At 44.4% G+C, this 18,032-nt stretch overlaps 1 protein-coding gene across 1 annotated transcript in view; it reads right to left on the bottom strand.

Annotated features, from left to right (window-relative positions):
• Positions 1-18,032, bottom strand: part of WWOX (WW domain containing oxidoreductase) — an 899,405-nt gene that overhangs the window by 837,363 nt on the left and 44,010 nt on the right. The window contains exon 5 of the mRNA XM_028534727.2: positions 10,917-11,023. Within this exon, the coding sequence (XP_028390528.1) occupies positions 10,917-11,023 (107 nt within the window). The remainder of the gene's footprint in view (positions 1-10,916; positions 11,024-18,032) is intronic.

Raw genomic sequence — 18,032 nt, 5'->3', positions numbered from 1 at the left:
TCTAGGGTGGGGCCTAAGAATCTGCATCTCTAACAAGTTCTCCAGTGATGCCGACCCTGGGGGCAGGGGCCAGGCTTCCAGCAGCACTGTCTGTGTACGCTGCTGCAGGACTGGAAGCCACAGGGATCCGTCAATGGGATGCTACTGACACCACCGCAGAGGTGTCCTGTCCTTCCCTGCCTTCAGAACAGCACCCTCCCTGCTCCTCTTCTCATTTTTGTCTTCATATTACTTATACTTTGGTGTAGATTTTAAGCATCCTGTAATTCATCAACGAATTCTCTCCTGGCTACACATTCCAAGTAATTAAAGTTCAGTAATAACTTATTCTTTCTGCTCCAGCACCTGCATTTCATTTGTTTATTTTCCCAGAGTCGTAAATCTGAAGGGCTGTCAAAGTGCCATAATATTAGTGTAATAATCAAAGTTAATTAGTCCCTCTCAATAAACAACAACAAAGCCATTACAAAGATGCATTGAAGTTTCTCCCAGCTACCCAGTGTACAGATCACACTGTCGCTGGAACAATTAGAATCTGAGAATGACTGGGTAAATGAATGCCATGCTCTTCAGTCATTTGAAAGAAGACTGTGCTCTTCATTCACACGGATGCATTAACTCCAGGGAAGGCAAAGCGGATCTGGGCTCCGAATCCGCCACCTGCTGAAGGACACCAAAGCAGATGGAGTTCTCCCCAGCCGCCACACCTTACCATGCCCATCCCAAACCCCGCTAATAAAAGAGGGACAGAGGGTGCAAAGAAATGAGAGGGCCAGCGTCACCGCCACCTTTTAGTAACCCGATGTCTTCAATAACATTGGAGCCATTATTTAGGAAATGTGAGACATGTATTAGCTGGGTTCTGATGAGAAGGTTGTCCAGTGGAACGTGGGGGGCAGAACCAGGGCAGGTGGGTGGAAGGCATTTAGAGGAAGATTCTGACTTCAGTACAAGGGAGGATTTTCTGATTAAGAGGTGTGCAGAAATAGGATGGGGTGCCTCGGGAGGGAGGGGCTTACCCATCACTGGACGAGTTTAAGCCAAAGCCACATGATCTCTGTCCAGGGACAGATTATAAAACACCCACAGCCACCTCAAAGGCTTCCTTTTTTCAGGGTCTCCAAAACCTAGCTACATCTGCTGCCAGTTTACTAAGGGGCAGGGACTGGCTCCAGGTGAGTCCCCTCGGGACAGATAGTTGGTTCTGGCAGCTCCCCTTCTCTCCTGCACTAATCCAGCCTCTGCCGAAGACCAGCCAGCTGTGTACCAGGGCATGGACACAGGGGGCAGGGACAGTCACCTCTCTGCCCCGTAGTGACGGGAGAAGCCCCTGCTTCCTACCTCAGCTCATCTCAGTACTAACTGCCACATGGATGGGAAGATACAAAGAGGCTTGGCTACTTCCTAGTACTCTCATCATTTGAAGGAGAAGAAGAAGGAAGAGGAAGAGGGGCGAGAGGAAGAAGAAGAAGATGGGGAGGGCCAGGGAGGGGCAGGGGGAGGAAGAAGAGGAGGAAGCATTTTCCAGGAAGATCCTGAGAGCCTACCTCAGCCACCTGTGCTGAACAGTGCAGCCCTCCCTGAAGCTGCCATTTTCTGAGTCTTTACTACGGGCCAGCCTCTGTACCAAAGAGCCTACGTCTTACTTCACTTCACCCTTACCATGACCCTGAGAGCCATTGTTAGCACCATTCTGCAGACAAATACATCAGGGTTTAAAGAGATGCCCGACTCTGCCCAGGGATACCCAGGGAGCACATGCTGGAATCAGAACTCGATCCCAGGTCTGTAGGACTCCAAAGCTTGCGCTGCTTCGACACCACTGGGCTGCCTTCCTATAAATTACAAAACAATCTATTTTAAACATGAGCTCAAAATAAACCTTAACCGACTGCAGTGTGTTGCCCGGTTCTGAGACAGGCTGCCTTACCATAGCCGTATCTGTACTTGTCCCGCATACGAGGTTTTATTGGCACAAAGAGTGTTTCCCCTTCTGTTTAATCTAACACCTGCTACGTGTGAGATTCTCTGTAAATGCCCCATAATAAATATGAAAAACAGCCTCTAGCATATTTTCCCTTTTAAATAACAGAGCCTAAATGCCTAGTGGCCAGAAGCAGGTCTTGCAGCCATTGGCTGAATACCATCTGAAGATGAAATCCGTCTCTTCAAACTACGTCAAAATTGCTTAATAAGAACTCAGGGGACCCCACAGTAATGAAAGGATGGATCTGCTTTGGGTTTCACATGATTGGGAGTGATGTTTGGAGCCGGCCACCTAGGCTTGACTTTCACTCTCTCAAACTCTGCGGTTAATCACAGCCCTCGTTATACAAAGGTTACAGTGAATATAGAGCTTGAAAGGTACTGTTCAAGACTGAGAACAGTGGCCAGAACAAAAAAAAAAAAAAAGAGCGAACACACAGGGATGGTGATCAAAGACCAGTGAATAACACTCAAGATTAGGTCAAGGCACAATTTTCGCAATGAGAAATAAAATGGAAAACTTAGAGGGTAAGTACTAAGCACTCGTTTTAGGCATTCTGGAGACAAGAAAACTCAGAATATTTTAGCAACCAATTATGTCTACAAGGAGGATGAATAATTTATCTGATAAAGAATCTTTCCTGGGCCTGTGACAAGAAAGGTCAAAGAGCCAACGTAAGTAAGGCAGTAAGTACACTACGCACCAGTTGAAATGGAAGTCTGGGGAGAAGAGAGCCTCCTTTGGTGAGTTGCATCAGCTCCGTCAGGTTACAAAAAGCCACCTGTGAAGCTCTCTTTCCCAGGGAACCACAGGTATCCTCGTATCATGAACAGAGAAACATTCATGCATAAACACGCAAACCTCTCCAAATAGAATACTGGGATAAGTCCATGAAACTGAGAGGTCAGTCTTCTGACCACATGCACCAGGAATTTTGGGTTGAGTAACAAGATGGCTTTGGGGCTGGAAAACCATGGCTTCGTGGGCTGGATCGACCACATCGCCGTGAGTTGTGTGAGCTCAGGCATGCCTCTTCCCTTCTTCTAGCTCCCAATGCTTTATATACAAAATGGGTTTAACAAACACGTAACATAACTATCTCACTGCTAAATGCTCAGCACAGTACCTAGTACAGAGACAACTATGAATACCCAACCCCCACCCACAGCAGACCATAACAATATGACACTTTGCAAACAAAAATGTCCTGAGGGAGAACTGGAGAAGTGTATCTTTACCTTTGTCTGTCTGTATGCATTCGCACATTGATTTAAGCAAGTGGTTTATACAGCTCTTGCTGGCTCACAGACTTGTTGGTACCATACTTTATTTATTGAAAATCCAATACTAAACATAAAAACAATTTTTAAAGCAAAGAAATGAGGAACAGATCTAGCAGCTGATTTAGGATGAACTTTTTCCAATAATCTGTAACTATTAATAATATTAATAGCTTTTATATTTTTGTTCAGCTGAAGATCATTGAAAACAATGAGGATGGGCTCTATAACTTGTGATGTGTTGAACAGTGATCATCTTTTCCAAGATAGGTCTGCTGCTCAGACAGGCCTGAGGCGTGCAAAGTGCCCACAATGCGTGCTGCATGACTCCTCCAACACACGCACACATCACGTAAAAGAAGGCATCTCGACTTTGGCCTTTGATCTAGAAAGGCAAATTATAAGATCTAAGCTCTTATTATCAAAGGAGATCGGGGAAATTCCTGCAAAAGTCAAAGCTATACCACCATAAAGTCACTGAGTAGATTTGATGGAGCCTAAAATTAGCTGGATTTCACCAGTTGTTCCTAAAAGTGCAAGCAATTCATTACTCAACATCCTGGCCCATCACCCCTTAGTACCATGTCATGAAAACACAGGGTGTTCGTACTTATTAAAAGCACGGCAAAATGTTGAACCCACATGCTTAATACGCTGGTTAGTACCTACGTATTCCATAGCTGAAAATAATATTAAAATCAGTATTCCCAATGTTAAATGAAGCTGCAATATGACATAATACTGTCAGCTTTCCACATGCCTTCACTCCAACAAGATAAATAAACCCGGTATGAACCGTATTGACAACTAGAATAATTACAACGCTTCAGTCTCTCCAGCATCAAACTATGGGACTACAATCAACAGAGCATGTGCTCTCCCCAACACGCGAACATTCCATTACCTCCGACTAATAAATCTTTCCTTTCCCCCCTCATCTCCCTGCTTCCTCAATAACCATTTTGATAGAAACCGTTGCTTGCTGTTCCTGATGACTGATCCCTTAATCATCTTCCTTAAATATATGCAAAGTGTATTTCTTTGTAAATACAAAAGAAAAAGCAATCACATAAATAATTAAGATGGCTTTTCAAATGACAGTTGAGTGCTAATATGAGCTCCACTGGAAAATACTAATCAACAAACTAAATACACATCTATTAAAATGTAGGAGTCCAGACAGATGAAGACAGAAAAATAATTCATCGAGACTCCACTGGAATCATGCTGATGACCATCCTCCCTACAGCCAGCTCCTCTTGCAACTTCTTGGAGGGTTAAGAAAAGTAAGCATCTCTCTCATGTATAAATAAGAAATTATTATTGTTGTTGTTGTTGTTATGAATAGCAGCAGCTAACATTTAATTAAACACTTAATCTATTCCCCGCAATGTGTTAAACACACATACAGCCAATGCATGTAGTACTCAGAGTCACCTGTATCTTTGGCATAGATACTAGCATTTGGATTTTACAGGTGTAGTAACCAAGATTTAGAGAAGTTAAGAAACTTGCCCAAGGTCATGGCTTGATCTGCTTCTAATCTTTACCATTACAATGCAGCACATTTTATAGCATTTGTTTCAAGTGAAGAGGATTTGCCCACCACAAGGGACATCTGCCCCCTACAGGGGACATCTGCCCAGGGGGCATCTTGAAGACTACCCAGCCTGCCTTCTCCACAGCTCTTGGAACTCTCAGTTAGGGGCCCATGAGAAAACAAGAACAGCTGAGCTGAATCTCTGTTGCACAGCCCTGGCTTAAGGTATGTCACCCTAACCAGTCTCTAGGATGACTTGAGGTCTGGGCCAACAAGACAGGTCTGAAAAGACTGGGCTCTGAGTCTTTCTCGGGGACCAAACCTTCCCACCAAACTCAACATACTTGGATCACTTCTCCCTGCTGGTAGAAGTATGGGTCCAAGGTGCACTCTGGGGGGAGTGGGTCTCATAAGAATTCCAAGGCAGGGCCATCAGCCCCTCTTGCCATAGCAGCCCACTTCCGCCAAACTCATTGGTTATCTCAGTCCCCAGGCGATGCTAGAGCTTCAGAACAGTCGCTGGACCCCACATTTCATACGTGGGCAGCCACATCGGTGAGCTCTCTACACTTCCTGTCTCACCCTTTACATGGTGAACAGATGTAGTAAGGGCCTGGCACAGTGAGGCAGGCTGGGCACTTGAAACAACCCCTCCCTCTTGTTTGGTGCCTCCTCCATCACCACTCTTTCCTCATTCATGCAACTGGTAGGTGTGTAGGGGACCTCAGGCTCATCTGCCCCCACTCTGTTCAACCTCACTCCTTCCCAGGACCAGCAGTTTTAGCCCCCAGGCTTTAGGAATCTAAAGTTTCGAAACTATAACAAGGTGACAGGAAGGGGGAAGTGAAAGTCCCACTTAGACCTTTCAAGAGCCCTACGTTCGGACGTGAGGTTTTGCTGTGACTGTTTATAAAGTGCATTTTGACACCTTGTCAGCTATCGTTCTTTCTATACAGTGCCCCTCAGAAGTGTGGAGTGTGGGACGTGCCAGACATCCATGAAAACGACAATAAAGCCCCATTCCGATAAATACTAATTGAGGAAAGGACAGTAAGAACCACAGCACTGCAGGGATTCCGCCACACCTATCAGTGCCCTGCACTTAGAGAATTTAGTGATACCCTCACATACAGACAGTGCTGCTAAGTAAAAGAGAATCCACTCCATCCTGAAAACAGGAAGATAAACTGCAAATTTCCTGCTCTGCCAGCCTTATGGGCTCCTTGGAATAATGAGAAAAATATCAGGTACTTGCCTTAGAGGCAGTCTGTAATCCACTTAGGGACGGGAGTGAGGTGGACCACATCCTCAGATGGTGGACTGCCTGACGGCACAGGCAGGGACCCCATTTCCAAGACGCTTTGCTGAAATATGATTGGGAGCTGATGGACCCACCCTCCCTCCTTTTTTAATTATGGCCAATGGATTGGCCTTTTCAGAGGGGGTGGTTTACTTCTGCAGTGTCCGTCCATGTTATCCAGTTTTAATTGTTTTCACTTCTTCTCTTATCTGTAACTTTGGAGCATGTAAAGCATCTCAGCAGGAGCACATTTTCCCACGAAATCATTATTAGTAGCAGTAATTATATATAGGCTCTTAATGTAATTCCATATGAAATGTGTTTTCATTTGAGTTACATTTTACTAAATAGCTGGATTGCCCTGAAAGTCGCTTGAGAACTCTGTAAAGGATGTTTTCAATGCAAAGGAAATGCTTGGGACAAGAAGGTAGGTCAGAGTAGCTTTACCTGAGAAATAGAATTAAGCTTGAACTCAACCACTCAAATAGCACCTAACACAGGGGTATCATATTCATTTTCACTGGGGGCCACATCAGCCTCACAGTTGCCTTCAAAGGGCCAAATGTAATTTTAGGACTATACATGTAACCACTCCTCAACTAGGGGCAAGGAGCTCGGGGCTGCCGCTGGGTAGAAACAAGGTGCTGGGCCAGATAAAACAAGGTGGGGGTGGGGGGGGTGAATTTGGCCCATGGGCCTTGTGTCTACCACCTGTGACCTAACAATTTTGAAAGCAAAGCTTGAAAGGTCGTGAATACGCTTGATGCTGGCTGGGGCAGAAAACCAGGCTGTGGGTGGAGTAGGGGGACTTCGGGTCTGGAGGACAGATGGATGTGCCAGGAGCTGTGTTCCCCAGTGTGTGACTCTGGGCAAGTCTCTTCACCTTTGTGAGCCCCTCTTCCAGCAGCAAAATGGAGAAAACCAGGCTTTTGCATCCTCCTGAATAAGGACAGAGAGGGCCTTGCCCAGGACACTGCACAGACAGAGACACAATAGAGGGTGGGGCAAGAGTAGGTTTACAGTTGTGCCTAAGGAAATCGAATAAACTCTGTGTTTGGCTTACTCACAACTGTAAACCTACTTTGCCCCACCCTGTAAATGGTGGTTCCTGGGTGCCCCAAGGAGGGTGTAAGAGTAGCATTCCACTGCCTTGGAGGCAGACACGAGTATTCTGGAACAGAGAAAGTCTGGGTCTGCAAAGTGAAGTCAGGGAGAGGCCAGGCAGGGAAGAACAAGTTGGGGAAAGAAGCGTGAATGCTACCTCCGGAGCTGAGCTGAGGTTGCCCACAGAGCCTCGGCACGTGCAAGCCAACACTGAGCCAAAGGCCTAAAGACTTCTGAATGAGCTTTTGCTGCAACAAAAACCTTTGGCTCATTTCGAGAATCTCCTGGGAGGTACCAATATGTTGCAGTACCTTCCCAGTTCTGATACTGTTATAGGAGTCATCCCCGATACAGTGCAAACATGCTCGAGCTGGCTAGCAGCTGGGAAAACTGGAGTAGATCACGCTGACCTTGAGAAACACAAGAAGGTGGTACTTAATGATGTAACAGATGAAATCCCTTCGCAGAAATGAGGTAAGGAAGGGCCTGAGGGAACGGGACCAGCTCGTATCAAGGGTGGGGAAGTGGGGGGAGAGCCTGAAACCCCAGCTCAACAAATAGATTGCCCAGGGAAGTTCTCCCACACTCAGCACTGTATTAATTGTGCAATGAATGATATGCAACGGCAATGACAACCTTTGGTGCTGACTTTGACCTTCCGTACCACAACCCCGGGGAACGGGGAACACGGTACAATGGGATTCCCAGGGAACAAGTGACCAGATGAGAGAGATGGTAAAAGGGTTGAGTTTCTTCCGTCTACAGCCTATGAAATGTGCTATAATGTTTGAAACACATGTGAGCACTACTTTTGTTTTCGTTCCCATTTCCTTTGCTCACATGCCTGACAGTGAAATTTTGGGGCAATTTTTCTTCTGGGAGTGCTGTTTTGCTGGTCAACCCCGAGTTACTATAGATAGTGAAACTATGCACTGATAAACCCTGTCATCTATTCCCAGGTACCCAGGTATGGCTTAAAATGCAAGAAGGAAAACTACATGGTGGGTCTTTGAGATCGTCCCATCCAACCTTCTCCATTAGAAACAAAGAAACTGAAGCACCAAATAGATTGAAAGATTTCCCAAAGTCCCACAGTTGGTTAGGGCAAATCCAGGAATTTCGGTCTCTAGGCATCAAACGATAGTTATAATGGGATAAATCCAAGATGACTCCATTCTCGTATGTAAGGGAAAAGGAAGACAATTTTTAGAATGCATAAATAACTATGGCTTAGCATTATCTTCCAAGACTAGTTTAAACATGAATATTATTGGATAATATGGTTATTGCAGTATCACACGGGCCACTGGAATTTGGTTTTTCTGCTTTAAACATAACATCGATGGGCAAAGTTTTACAAGTCTGACCCTGTCCGGTGCTGGGCGCTCCTCTGCACTGCTGGCGTGGAGAGGCAGCGGCACACGACACTGGGGACTCTGGGTGCGCAACCGGGAAGCTGCTACCAAAACTGAAAACCATCTGCTTCCAAGTCAATGGGCCCGCTGCTCAGCTTCCGCCCTGTGGTGTCCTCACAAAGGTGTGTATGGAGAACACCCACTGCACCGCAGCCGAGGCCCGATTTTGAATGAAAGTGCGAGAGAGCCTGAACTTCCAGAGGGTATGTATCACTTGGAATCGCAAAACAATGAAAACAACCCAAATGCTCTCCAGAAGGGGGGCTGGTTAAACAAATCGCAGCACAAGCACACGAGGGACTCTGGTACAGCAGTTAAGAACAAGGGGGTAGATCATGATGAGGAAGATGAGAGCTGGAGTACTAAGTTAAAAAAAATCCAAGTATATTTTGTGTGTATTTTTGCAAGTACACACAAACTGTTTCTGGAAGAATACACAAGAAAAATTAATAATACTTACCCTCCAAGAGAAGGACTGAGAGGGACTGTCACTTTTTATTTAAGGCCTTCCCATTTGGTGTGAAGATACAAACCATAAGTGATGATATGTTACCACTTTGTCTCTTTATACAGTTCTAAACATTACTACTATCCCACCTAGTAGAGGCTATTACTTTTTCTAACTTGGGAGTTAGAAAGAACTAAGATAATCAGGAAAAAATGGACCCTGTTTTGTATTCTTAATTTAACCCCAAATAATGAATCCAGGGAGACTAAGGCACGGGCTCATTTGAAACAGAATGAATTTTAAATTCTGCTTGAAAAAGCAGAAACAAATCTTCCTTTTCCTGACTTCCGTAAAGCTTCAGTCCGGCACCCCAGACATTCTCTTCCACAAGCCACGGTCTGCTTCTCCACACGGCAAGAAACCCCCCACGGTGCTCAGAAAATGAAGACAGTCTTGGCAAGGACGCCCCAACCCCTTCCACGCTCTGCTCCCAGGCACAGGGCCGTCCTCTCCCCACCCCCTTCCCCTCCGCCTCCCATTCCTCTGCCTGGCATGACTGTCCCCTTCTCCCACCTGCTCCCTAGTCTTTCTTGAGATCTCAGCTCAATTACCTCTTCCCTGGGGACACGGATGCCCCCACCTCCCTGGCATTAGTCTCCCTTTCGGAGCACCGCGTTCTTCAGAGCACCATGCACTGTTACGTCACATTTCCACTGAGGTTTACATTTCTTTGATTAAATCTGTCCTCCACTGTAAGCTGCAAAGTTCTACAGTGACTGTGGGAACATGTGTTTTTCCTTAGCAGTGGGCCCCAGTACCTGTGACGGTGGTGTACCTCATGAAAATGTAAATAAACGACAATTGAATAAATGGATGCGGTCTACACTTCACGCCAAAGCCTAGTGACCGTGTAAAAAACAATGAATCAGACTGTGTCATACTTGGCTCAGACCCTCTAATGTCTTCTGCACCATGGTCTCTGAGGCCCCACGTGACCCCCCTGGCGCCTCTCTGCAACCTCCTCCCCTTCCATTTGGCTCCAGCCACACTGGCCCCCCTGCTGAGCCTTGAGTCCCCCAGGCATGTTGCTACCTCTGTGCCTTTGCACATGCTGCTCCCATTGCTTAAAAACGATCTCCCCTGACACTGGCACAGCTTACTCCTTCACTTCATCCAGGTCTCCAATCCAATGTCACAGCTTTAGAGGGGTCTCTGCCAACCACCCAATCTGAAGGAGTCCGCACCATCCCTCCTTACCCCTCACTTTCCTTCATTGTCTTCCACTGTACTTACAACAACCTGACATTACGGAAAACATGAAAAGCAATTATCCCTTTATGGTCAAGAAGGTGTAGGGATTTTGTTTTGTTCAGTGCCCTGTCCTTAGCCCCGAGAGCACTGCAAGCCCCTGATGCACATTTGTGCACACACATGTCAATACCAAAGCCTGCGCAGAGAGAAAAAAGCAGAAAGGACAGACCAGAGGCAAGGTTAAAGTCTGCTCCTTTCTAAACCTAACACCATAAGTCTAACAACCTTAGTTGGGTTCAGGGGCATTACCCACATTTTATTTTTCTTTTAAATGAGCTAGATGAGTGAACATTCTCAAACCTCTGACTAATAAAGCAGAGGACATAGACAGTGAACTTTAAACAAATGTGTGGATGATAACAGACTTGCTTGTCCCTTTCATTCATTCAGTAAACAAAGTGAATATGGCTTTAAAAATAAAGAAAATATTATTCTGAGAGCAATAAACTTTATGCGCTCTACTAAAACTTCCATGTGTTTACCACAGTGTATGTATGTGACAATTACAAAAAGAGTCAGGCGCTTGCTTACCCATTCTCCTAAAATGCGTGACACGGCTTCATTGGCTCTTGTCAAGTTCCTACAGGCCAGAATCACATGAGCACCATGGAGGGCAAAAGACTTCGCAGTTTCAAAGCCTACGGTTTAAAGGAAAGTCACCATTAGAAGACACAAACACAAAACACTGAGTCGCGATGCACAGCCTGCAGTGACCACTGCATACTTTGTCCTGGGGGTTCCCAACCAGAGGCACGTTTCCCCTAGGCACAGTTGTAAATGTCTAGAGACATTTTCAGGGGCCACAGCTGGGCATGGCATGCTACAGGTATCTAGTGGATAAAGGCCAGGGATGCTACGAAACATCCCACAATGCACAGGACAGCCCCCACAACAAACAGTCATCTGGCCCAAAATGCCAACTGTGCTGAGGCTGAGAAAACCTGTCGCAGAAACAGAGTGATTTCAGGGTGAAGGCCAAGCCATACTTTTATATTATCTGTGAGGTAGATAATAAGGTGCTATACTTAACCCCAAACCCAAATATACCTGGACTTACATTAAATATAAATGGACTAAAAACTGCAATCAAAACATATGTAACAAAGAGGTTGTGCTACACCACTCAGACAATAAGAGCCAGATTGGGAAGCCAGGTTGAGAGTCCAGGATGCAAGTAGTTGTGTTAAAAAAAAATGCAATCAAAAGACAGATTATCAGACTAGATAAAACACACATACACTATGCTCCTTACAAAAGTGCGTGTGTTATGTTTTGCATATTTAGACATAACAATAAGAAAGTTATAAGGAAAAGAATGAGAAAGGATGAACCATGTAAACGTGAAACAAGTCATATGAGAGAAAAAGCTGAATATTTCATAATACTAAGTTCTAATCCACCAGGAATATGTGACAATTCTAAATTTGTATGCACCTAACTGTGTGTGTATGTCAAAAGTTGACAGAATTAAAAGGGAAAATAGATAAGATTCATAATCAGAATGATTAATTTTTAACATCAATAGTATAAAGTAAGCTAATAGGAAATATAAAGAAGATTTGAACCTACACAATTAATAAACTGGAAATAACTAAATATGCTAAACACTGAACACAACAGCAAAATGTACATTCAAGTACTTAAGGAATATTCACCCAAATTGACCATATGCAGGGCCAAAAGCAAGTCTCAACAGACTTCAAAAGATTAACACTGGGAAGTATGCCTTTGGACCAAAATGGAATAAAATTAGAAATCAATAACAAGATCCTAGAAAAGTCCCCTAACTAAAAACAAAGGAATACATTAACTAAATATAAAATTATGACTCAAGAAATGGCAATAAAAATTAGAAAATATTTTAAAATGAAAGATTACAAAAATTTTGCATATCAAAACTTATGGGACATAACTAAAGCTGTGAATAAAGGACAATCTATAGCCTTACCTATGCATATTAAAACAGAAGATGAGCTAAGTATCTGGTAAGAAAATCTTTAAAGCAGATAATGAAACCTAAAGAAAGTAGAAGGAAGGTACTAAAAATAAAAAGAAACACTAATAAGGATAAGGCAATCATAAATACAGAGAAACCAAGAAGCCAAAGGCACTTCCTTGAAAAGAAATTGATAACGGGCTGGCAAGACTTACAGAGGGCAAGCATAGGGGTGCGCATGCCCGCTCACAGAAAGCACACAAATGGCCAACATCCGAGGTGGATAAAGAAAGGGGCATCACTACAGATCCTACAAACCCGGAAGGGACCTTAAGAAGATACGGTGATCCACTTTATGCCAATAAATTTAAGATACAGGTGAAAAATTGTCTCCCATGAAACCAGTCCCTGGTGCCAAAAGATCGGCAACCGCTGATACAGAGTACACTGAGAACACAAAGAAATCAATTTTACCAGAGAAGGCAGCAATGTAACTCACCTGAAGTCATGTCAAATGACCATAAATTATTATTTCCAAAATAATATTGATATGCGTGAAAAATCAGAGTGGCATTAACTTGCTGAGATCATCACATGAGTCTAGCACAGTCCATTCATTCCTATCCCTTCCATATAGCTAATCTCCATGGAGGCCAGTCTATTTATATAAACTCGTTCTCAAGGGAGGCCAGTGCAGCATAGTAGAAGATTCACACTCAGGAGTTTGACACACTTGGGCTGATCCTAGCTCTAGCTATTTATAAGTTATAGGACCTAAGGCTATGCCTTTAACCCATCAGAAACTCAGTTTTCTTTTCTTAAAATGGAAGGGTAAGTAATAAACAGGCACTAAGAGCCTAACATAGCCATAGTAGGTGGAAAACAAGTATTACTCCCCAGTTCTTTCCAAAATCCTTGCTGTAGAGTCTTTTACTGCCTCTCTGATTTGTATGACCTACAAAATACACTACAGTCTTTAGGACTAAAAATTAAAATTCTCTCCTAGGTCTGCTTCCAAGAGCTGACTGGCTTTAACATCAACCAGGATTTAAAGAAATTAGCTACATGATGCACCATTCCATTTGTCTAAATACTAGAACACACTTGAATCTCATTGTGGAGATAACCTAAGTCATTTGTCAGATCATGCCAAGTTCCATAGCCCAAGATATTCACTTTCCATTACCTAAAGATAACCTCCCGTGCTTGAATCTGATATTAAAATAACATGCAAGAGATTTCAGATCTGAATTACTCGACATCTAAGTCTGTTTGCCTCCTCTTTGGTACACATAGTACAGGTGCTAAAAGGCTATCTCCAAGCCAGGAGGCAAGAAGACAATAATTGAAATTTACTCACTTAGATCCCTGATGCCAATGTCACTCCTTATCACCAATGAGCAGAAGGTGCGTCCCTACTTCATTTGAGGAAAGAGAGAGAAGGCAAACACCAGGTTTTGCCGCCCCACTGTTCCAAAACCAGATGGGGGCAGGCACGGGACGAAATTTGGCCGGCCCATGGGCTGCACCAATCAAGCTAATGAAACTAGGGCAGCCAAATGGAGGAGACACAACGTGGCCAAAAACGACTGCACTTGCAGTCCCAGGACTTTACATGATTTTACACACCCGGACCTTACTGGAAATGATGGGCTCTGTGTCCTTATGAAATGTCCAGGTCAGAGCAATCATAAGGAACATTTTTCATCATATTTCCATCAATGTATAAAAAGAAAAAAATGATGTAGTGGAACGGGGACACATGGTGAGCACAACACTTAGTCACTTGTTAGCAGCCACAGCTCTAAGGGACGGAAAGAGAGCGACAGGGAGCGGGGCCAGGCAGGCCTTTGTTCGTCTAGTTTACCGGGTTCACTGTGAACGCCTCAGACCTGTGCCTTTCTCATCTCTGTGCCAAGGGACTCACGCTCAGTCCGATTCATAAATATCTGCCAAAGGAGTGAATGGTTCTTATAGATCGTTAATAAGCTATAATTCTGGGCTATATTAAAACAATCCAAATTGTTTCCAATAATTCTGATGGCCCTCTAACTTCCTTTCTGATGAATAAATATTAAAATCCTACAAAAGGTACCTCACTGCCATTTTGAATGACACTACCTAGAAATCTGTGGGGACAGATCATGGCCTTTTTCTATCAAAATTCATTTTCCCGAACAAGCCTGTTAAGTCGTGCTACCTCGCTTGACAAAATAACCTCTGGCAAAGGACTTTCTATTGCCAGAAAGAACACACCTGATGTGACGGTAACAGCGGGCTGTGGCCACAAGTTTGCACCTGGTCTGCTTTAGATAATCCCTGACAGTGGTTGTGATTGAGCCACCTGTCCCTGGGTCCTGGGAAAATGCACTGTGCGTCTCCCACCTTCCTTTATCTAAGCAATGCCTTACATATTGCTCGCCCCCTCTTAAAAGCTGCTGCTACAGACACTCCATTTCCTTATGCTTTACAATTGTCTTTGGAGAAGAAACAAAGCATGGATATTTCAAAAGATGATGGCTTACCAGGAAGGACCATAACATTTTTATAGTAACCCATATTTCTCGAGTGTGGACTTTTTAAAAAGTTGAATAATGCTACCTACTGCACAAGTCCTGGACACGCCCAGAACAGCATCCCTCACTCCCGTAATACCACAGCTGTGACCAGGTTCATTAGCTAAATGCAGTAATGCTAAGCCAATTCTGCACAGTGCCAAAGTCTGTGCAAAATAATGAAGGTAGTGGTTTAGTAAATTTAATAACCTGATTCCTCTTATAAAAAATTAACTGTATGACAATGTTTAAGTTGAGCCAGCTTAACTGCACAGAGGTGGCAAGAGTGCGTTCCGAAGAATATTTGAAGCTTATAATACAAAGAGAATAAAGAGACACATTTTAAAACAATGGGCAGCATCAGTTTTTCAACTCTTATTACATCTGATCTGATCAAGAAAATTAAGTGGCCATGGAGGTTTAGTATCTCCCTGTCTTGGGTTTTAGCCTTTGTATACAGACATTGAGGTACCATATAAAGTAAAACATACCCCCCAAAATATTAAATACCTGCTTCTCTTACACTAGTTTTCATTCTCTAGAATGGTGATCACAGGATAAATCAAGCCCATGGACCTGTTTTGTTTGGTCCACCCATTGTTTCCCTCTCTCCCTTTTTCCCTTTTCCTTCCTTCCTTCCTTCCTTCCTTCCTTCCTTCCTTCCTTCCTTCCTTCCTTCCTTCCTTCCTTCTTCCTTCCTAATAGGAATTAGTTGCCAGCATTAAGAAAAGCAGGAAGCTTACATAGCCAAAAGTAGATGTCCAACTTCTCTGAAAATGCTCACCACCAGGGCCCCCAAACCCCCTTGCTGCCACAGGCTAGAGATGGAGGCTGTGCTGCCCTGATGGCCACCGTCACCACTCACGCTGCTGACACACCTGCCAGGCCACTGGAGGCCTTAGATGCTCGGATGCACACTCTCTGGAAGACTTCTGCCAGAGACGATGACTCGGGCCTTGCCACAAAACAGCCTCAATCAAAATGCTCATATCCGAACTGCCGAATCTCAAAAAATGTCTCACATTGACGTGCTTGAGATTCTATTTAAGCTGTGTCGCACCCCATGCTGTAAAGCATGAGAAGATCAGGGTGCTGGCCGGGACTTGGAAGGCCTGGTAGCACCACTGGGCTTTGTGCGGAGAAACACAAAGGTCTCAGGGACCTGAAGGAATTTGGATATACGGTACAAGTTCCTTTGACCTTCTTTGCATTTCCCAGCAAGAACTGCACTGGGACCAAAGGACACAGAAATGAACCAGACAAGCAGTAAAGACAAGGTGCATGGCATAACAAGGTCAAGAGTTGGCAAGGGGCCCCATGTGAATGAGGAACTGGAAACGCAATGGAAGATGAAACCCTGGACATCAAGCTAAAACTGTGGGGCTGTTTTGCACGTGGCAGGGAGCATGCTAAAGAACTTGGGCAGGGAGTAGCACTACAAATTATTATTATTATTTTATCCATTTAAGTTATCTCTGGTGGTCAGGTAGAAGATGGACTCGCCAAAGACACTGAAGCCTTGTGACCAGCCAGGAGGGGATGACGTGCCCTCTCACACTGAACAGCTATGGGGAAACTAGAAGACCATTTGGGGAGCAAAGATCTACAAAGCCTGCTGACTGCCTGCATCTGCGCTTGCGAGAGTACCCAAGGTCTCCGAGGATGCCAGCTGGGCCCCAGGTGAGGGTGGCAATGGTTTACCCAGACAAGAAATGCAAAGGGAGGAAAGCGGGGGTGTGTGAGGTAGGGGAGGGGGGTGGGGCCGTGGCCCCACCCAGTGAGACACACTGCTACTCAGGGTGCACAGGGATAGAGTCACCGATATCTCCAGCACACAGAACCCAGGCCCAGCAGTTAGTGACAATGCCCCCACTGAAGGAGGAGCTAAGAGCAAGTCCATTTTTCTCCCCAGTGCCAGCAAGCTTCCTTCGGGTTTGCGTTTTTTAATTTTCTACATATTGTGGATTTACTTGGGCAGTGTCCCCATTTACTGTAAATTATGGTTTTAATTATCATTTTTATTAAGATGCCCAAAGGAGTTTGGGGGTTTACAATGCCCATAATTTCTAATGGGTTGTTATTATTAATTTATAATTGTAGAACACTGGAGAAAAATGTTACTTGTAACTGTACACGATGAAAGGCCACAGAAATGGTGGTCCCCCCCTTCTATAGGCACGGACCACTGAAGCATCCTTAGGAACCAACCAACAAGTTGCAAAGTCTCACAGCACAAGCCATCTCCCTCACTGGAGATCTGCCATCCTGCACAGGGCCAGGTCAGCTTAATGTCTTCCGTCTTGAGTCAGGTATGGGGATAGTTCAAATGTGGGGACAATTTTTGAGTTACTAAACCAGTAGCTTATAGGATGCAAGTTTCTCCTACATTTTCCTATAAGTACAAGTACCCTTCTTTCTAAATTGATCTGATTAACGTTCATGAAATTGTGGTGACATGACATTGACCATGATAGGAAATTAACCCTCCTAGGGCACTTCAGGTGGAGTTTTGGAATATACTGTCACCACAACTGTAAGGTCACTGACGCAAGTATGGTAACCAATTAATCCATACTGCTGCTTCTACAGGCACTTTAATAACCCGAATGATCACATTTACCTTACACACCATTTCAGTTGCATAGTTCTGAGGTCCAAAGAATTATAAATTGTGCTCACTAAACACTAACCAGAGCTGCCAACTCTTAAGAAATTACAAAACTATATGGGTCCCTCCGGAGGAAGATAAGTCATAACCAGTCTTGCTTTTAAATGTGTGTGTTATATACAGCTAGCAACATGTACCACACAGAGGTTCCTAAATCCTCCTGATAACATAAATAGGTCTCAAATGGAAACATATACCAAAGAAAGATACCAATGCAAGAGATGAAAACACAAAAGCAGGAATGGTCAGCTCATGTGGAATATCTTTTTGAAATATCACCAGGCTGCAATCACATGCTTTGGGCAGTAGACTGTTTTGTAAAGCTGTATCATAAATTCCAAGTGACTGCCCAGGATCTCTCAAGAGGCGAGACTGACCCCAGGCTGCCTACTCGTGCTGCCACTGAGCTGGTTGAGTAAGTTCTCATCCGACCTGCCAGTGACACTGCCGAGTCCAGAGTGTTAAGAATCAGTCAGGAAAAGGCCTGA

Source organism: Phyllostomus discolor, chromosome 12, assembly GCF_004126475.2.
Source record: "Phyllostomus discolor isolate MPI-MPIP mPhyDis1 chromosome 12, mPhyDis1.pri.v3, whole genome shotgun sequence".
NCBI lineage: Eukaryota > Metazoa > Chordata > Mammalia > Chiroptera > Phyllostomidae > Phyllostomus > Phyllostomus discolor.
Note: the sequence above shows the minus strand (reverse complement) of the source record. Positions and strands in the feature narration are given on the sequence as shown.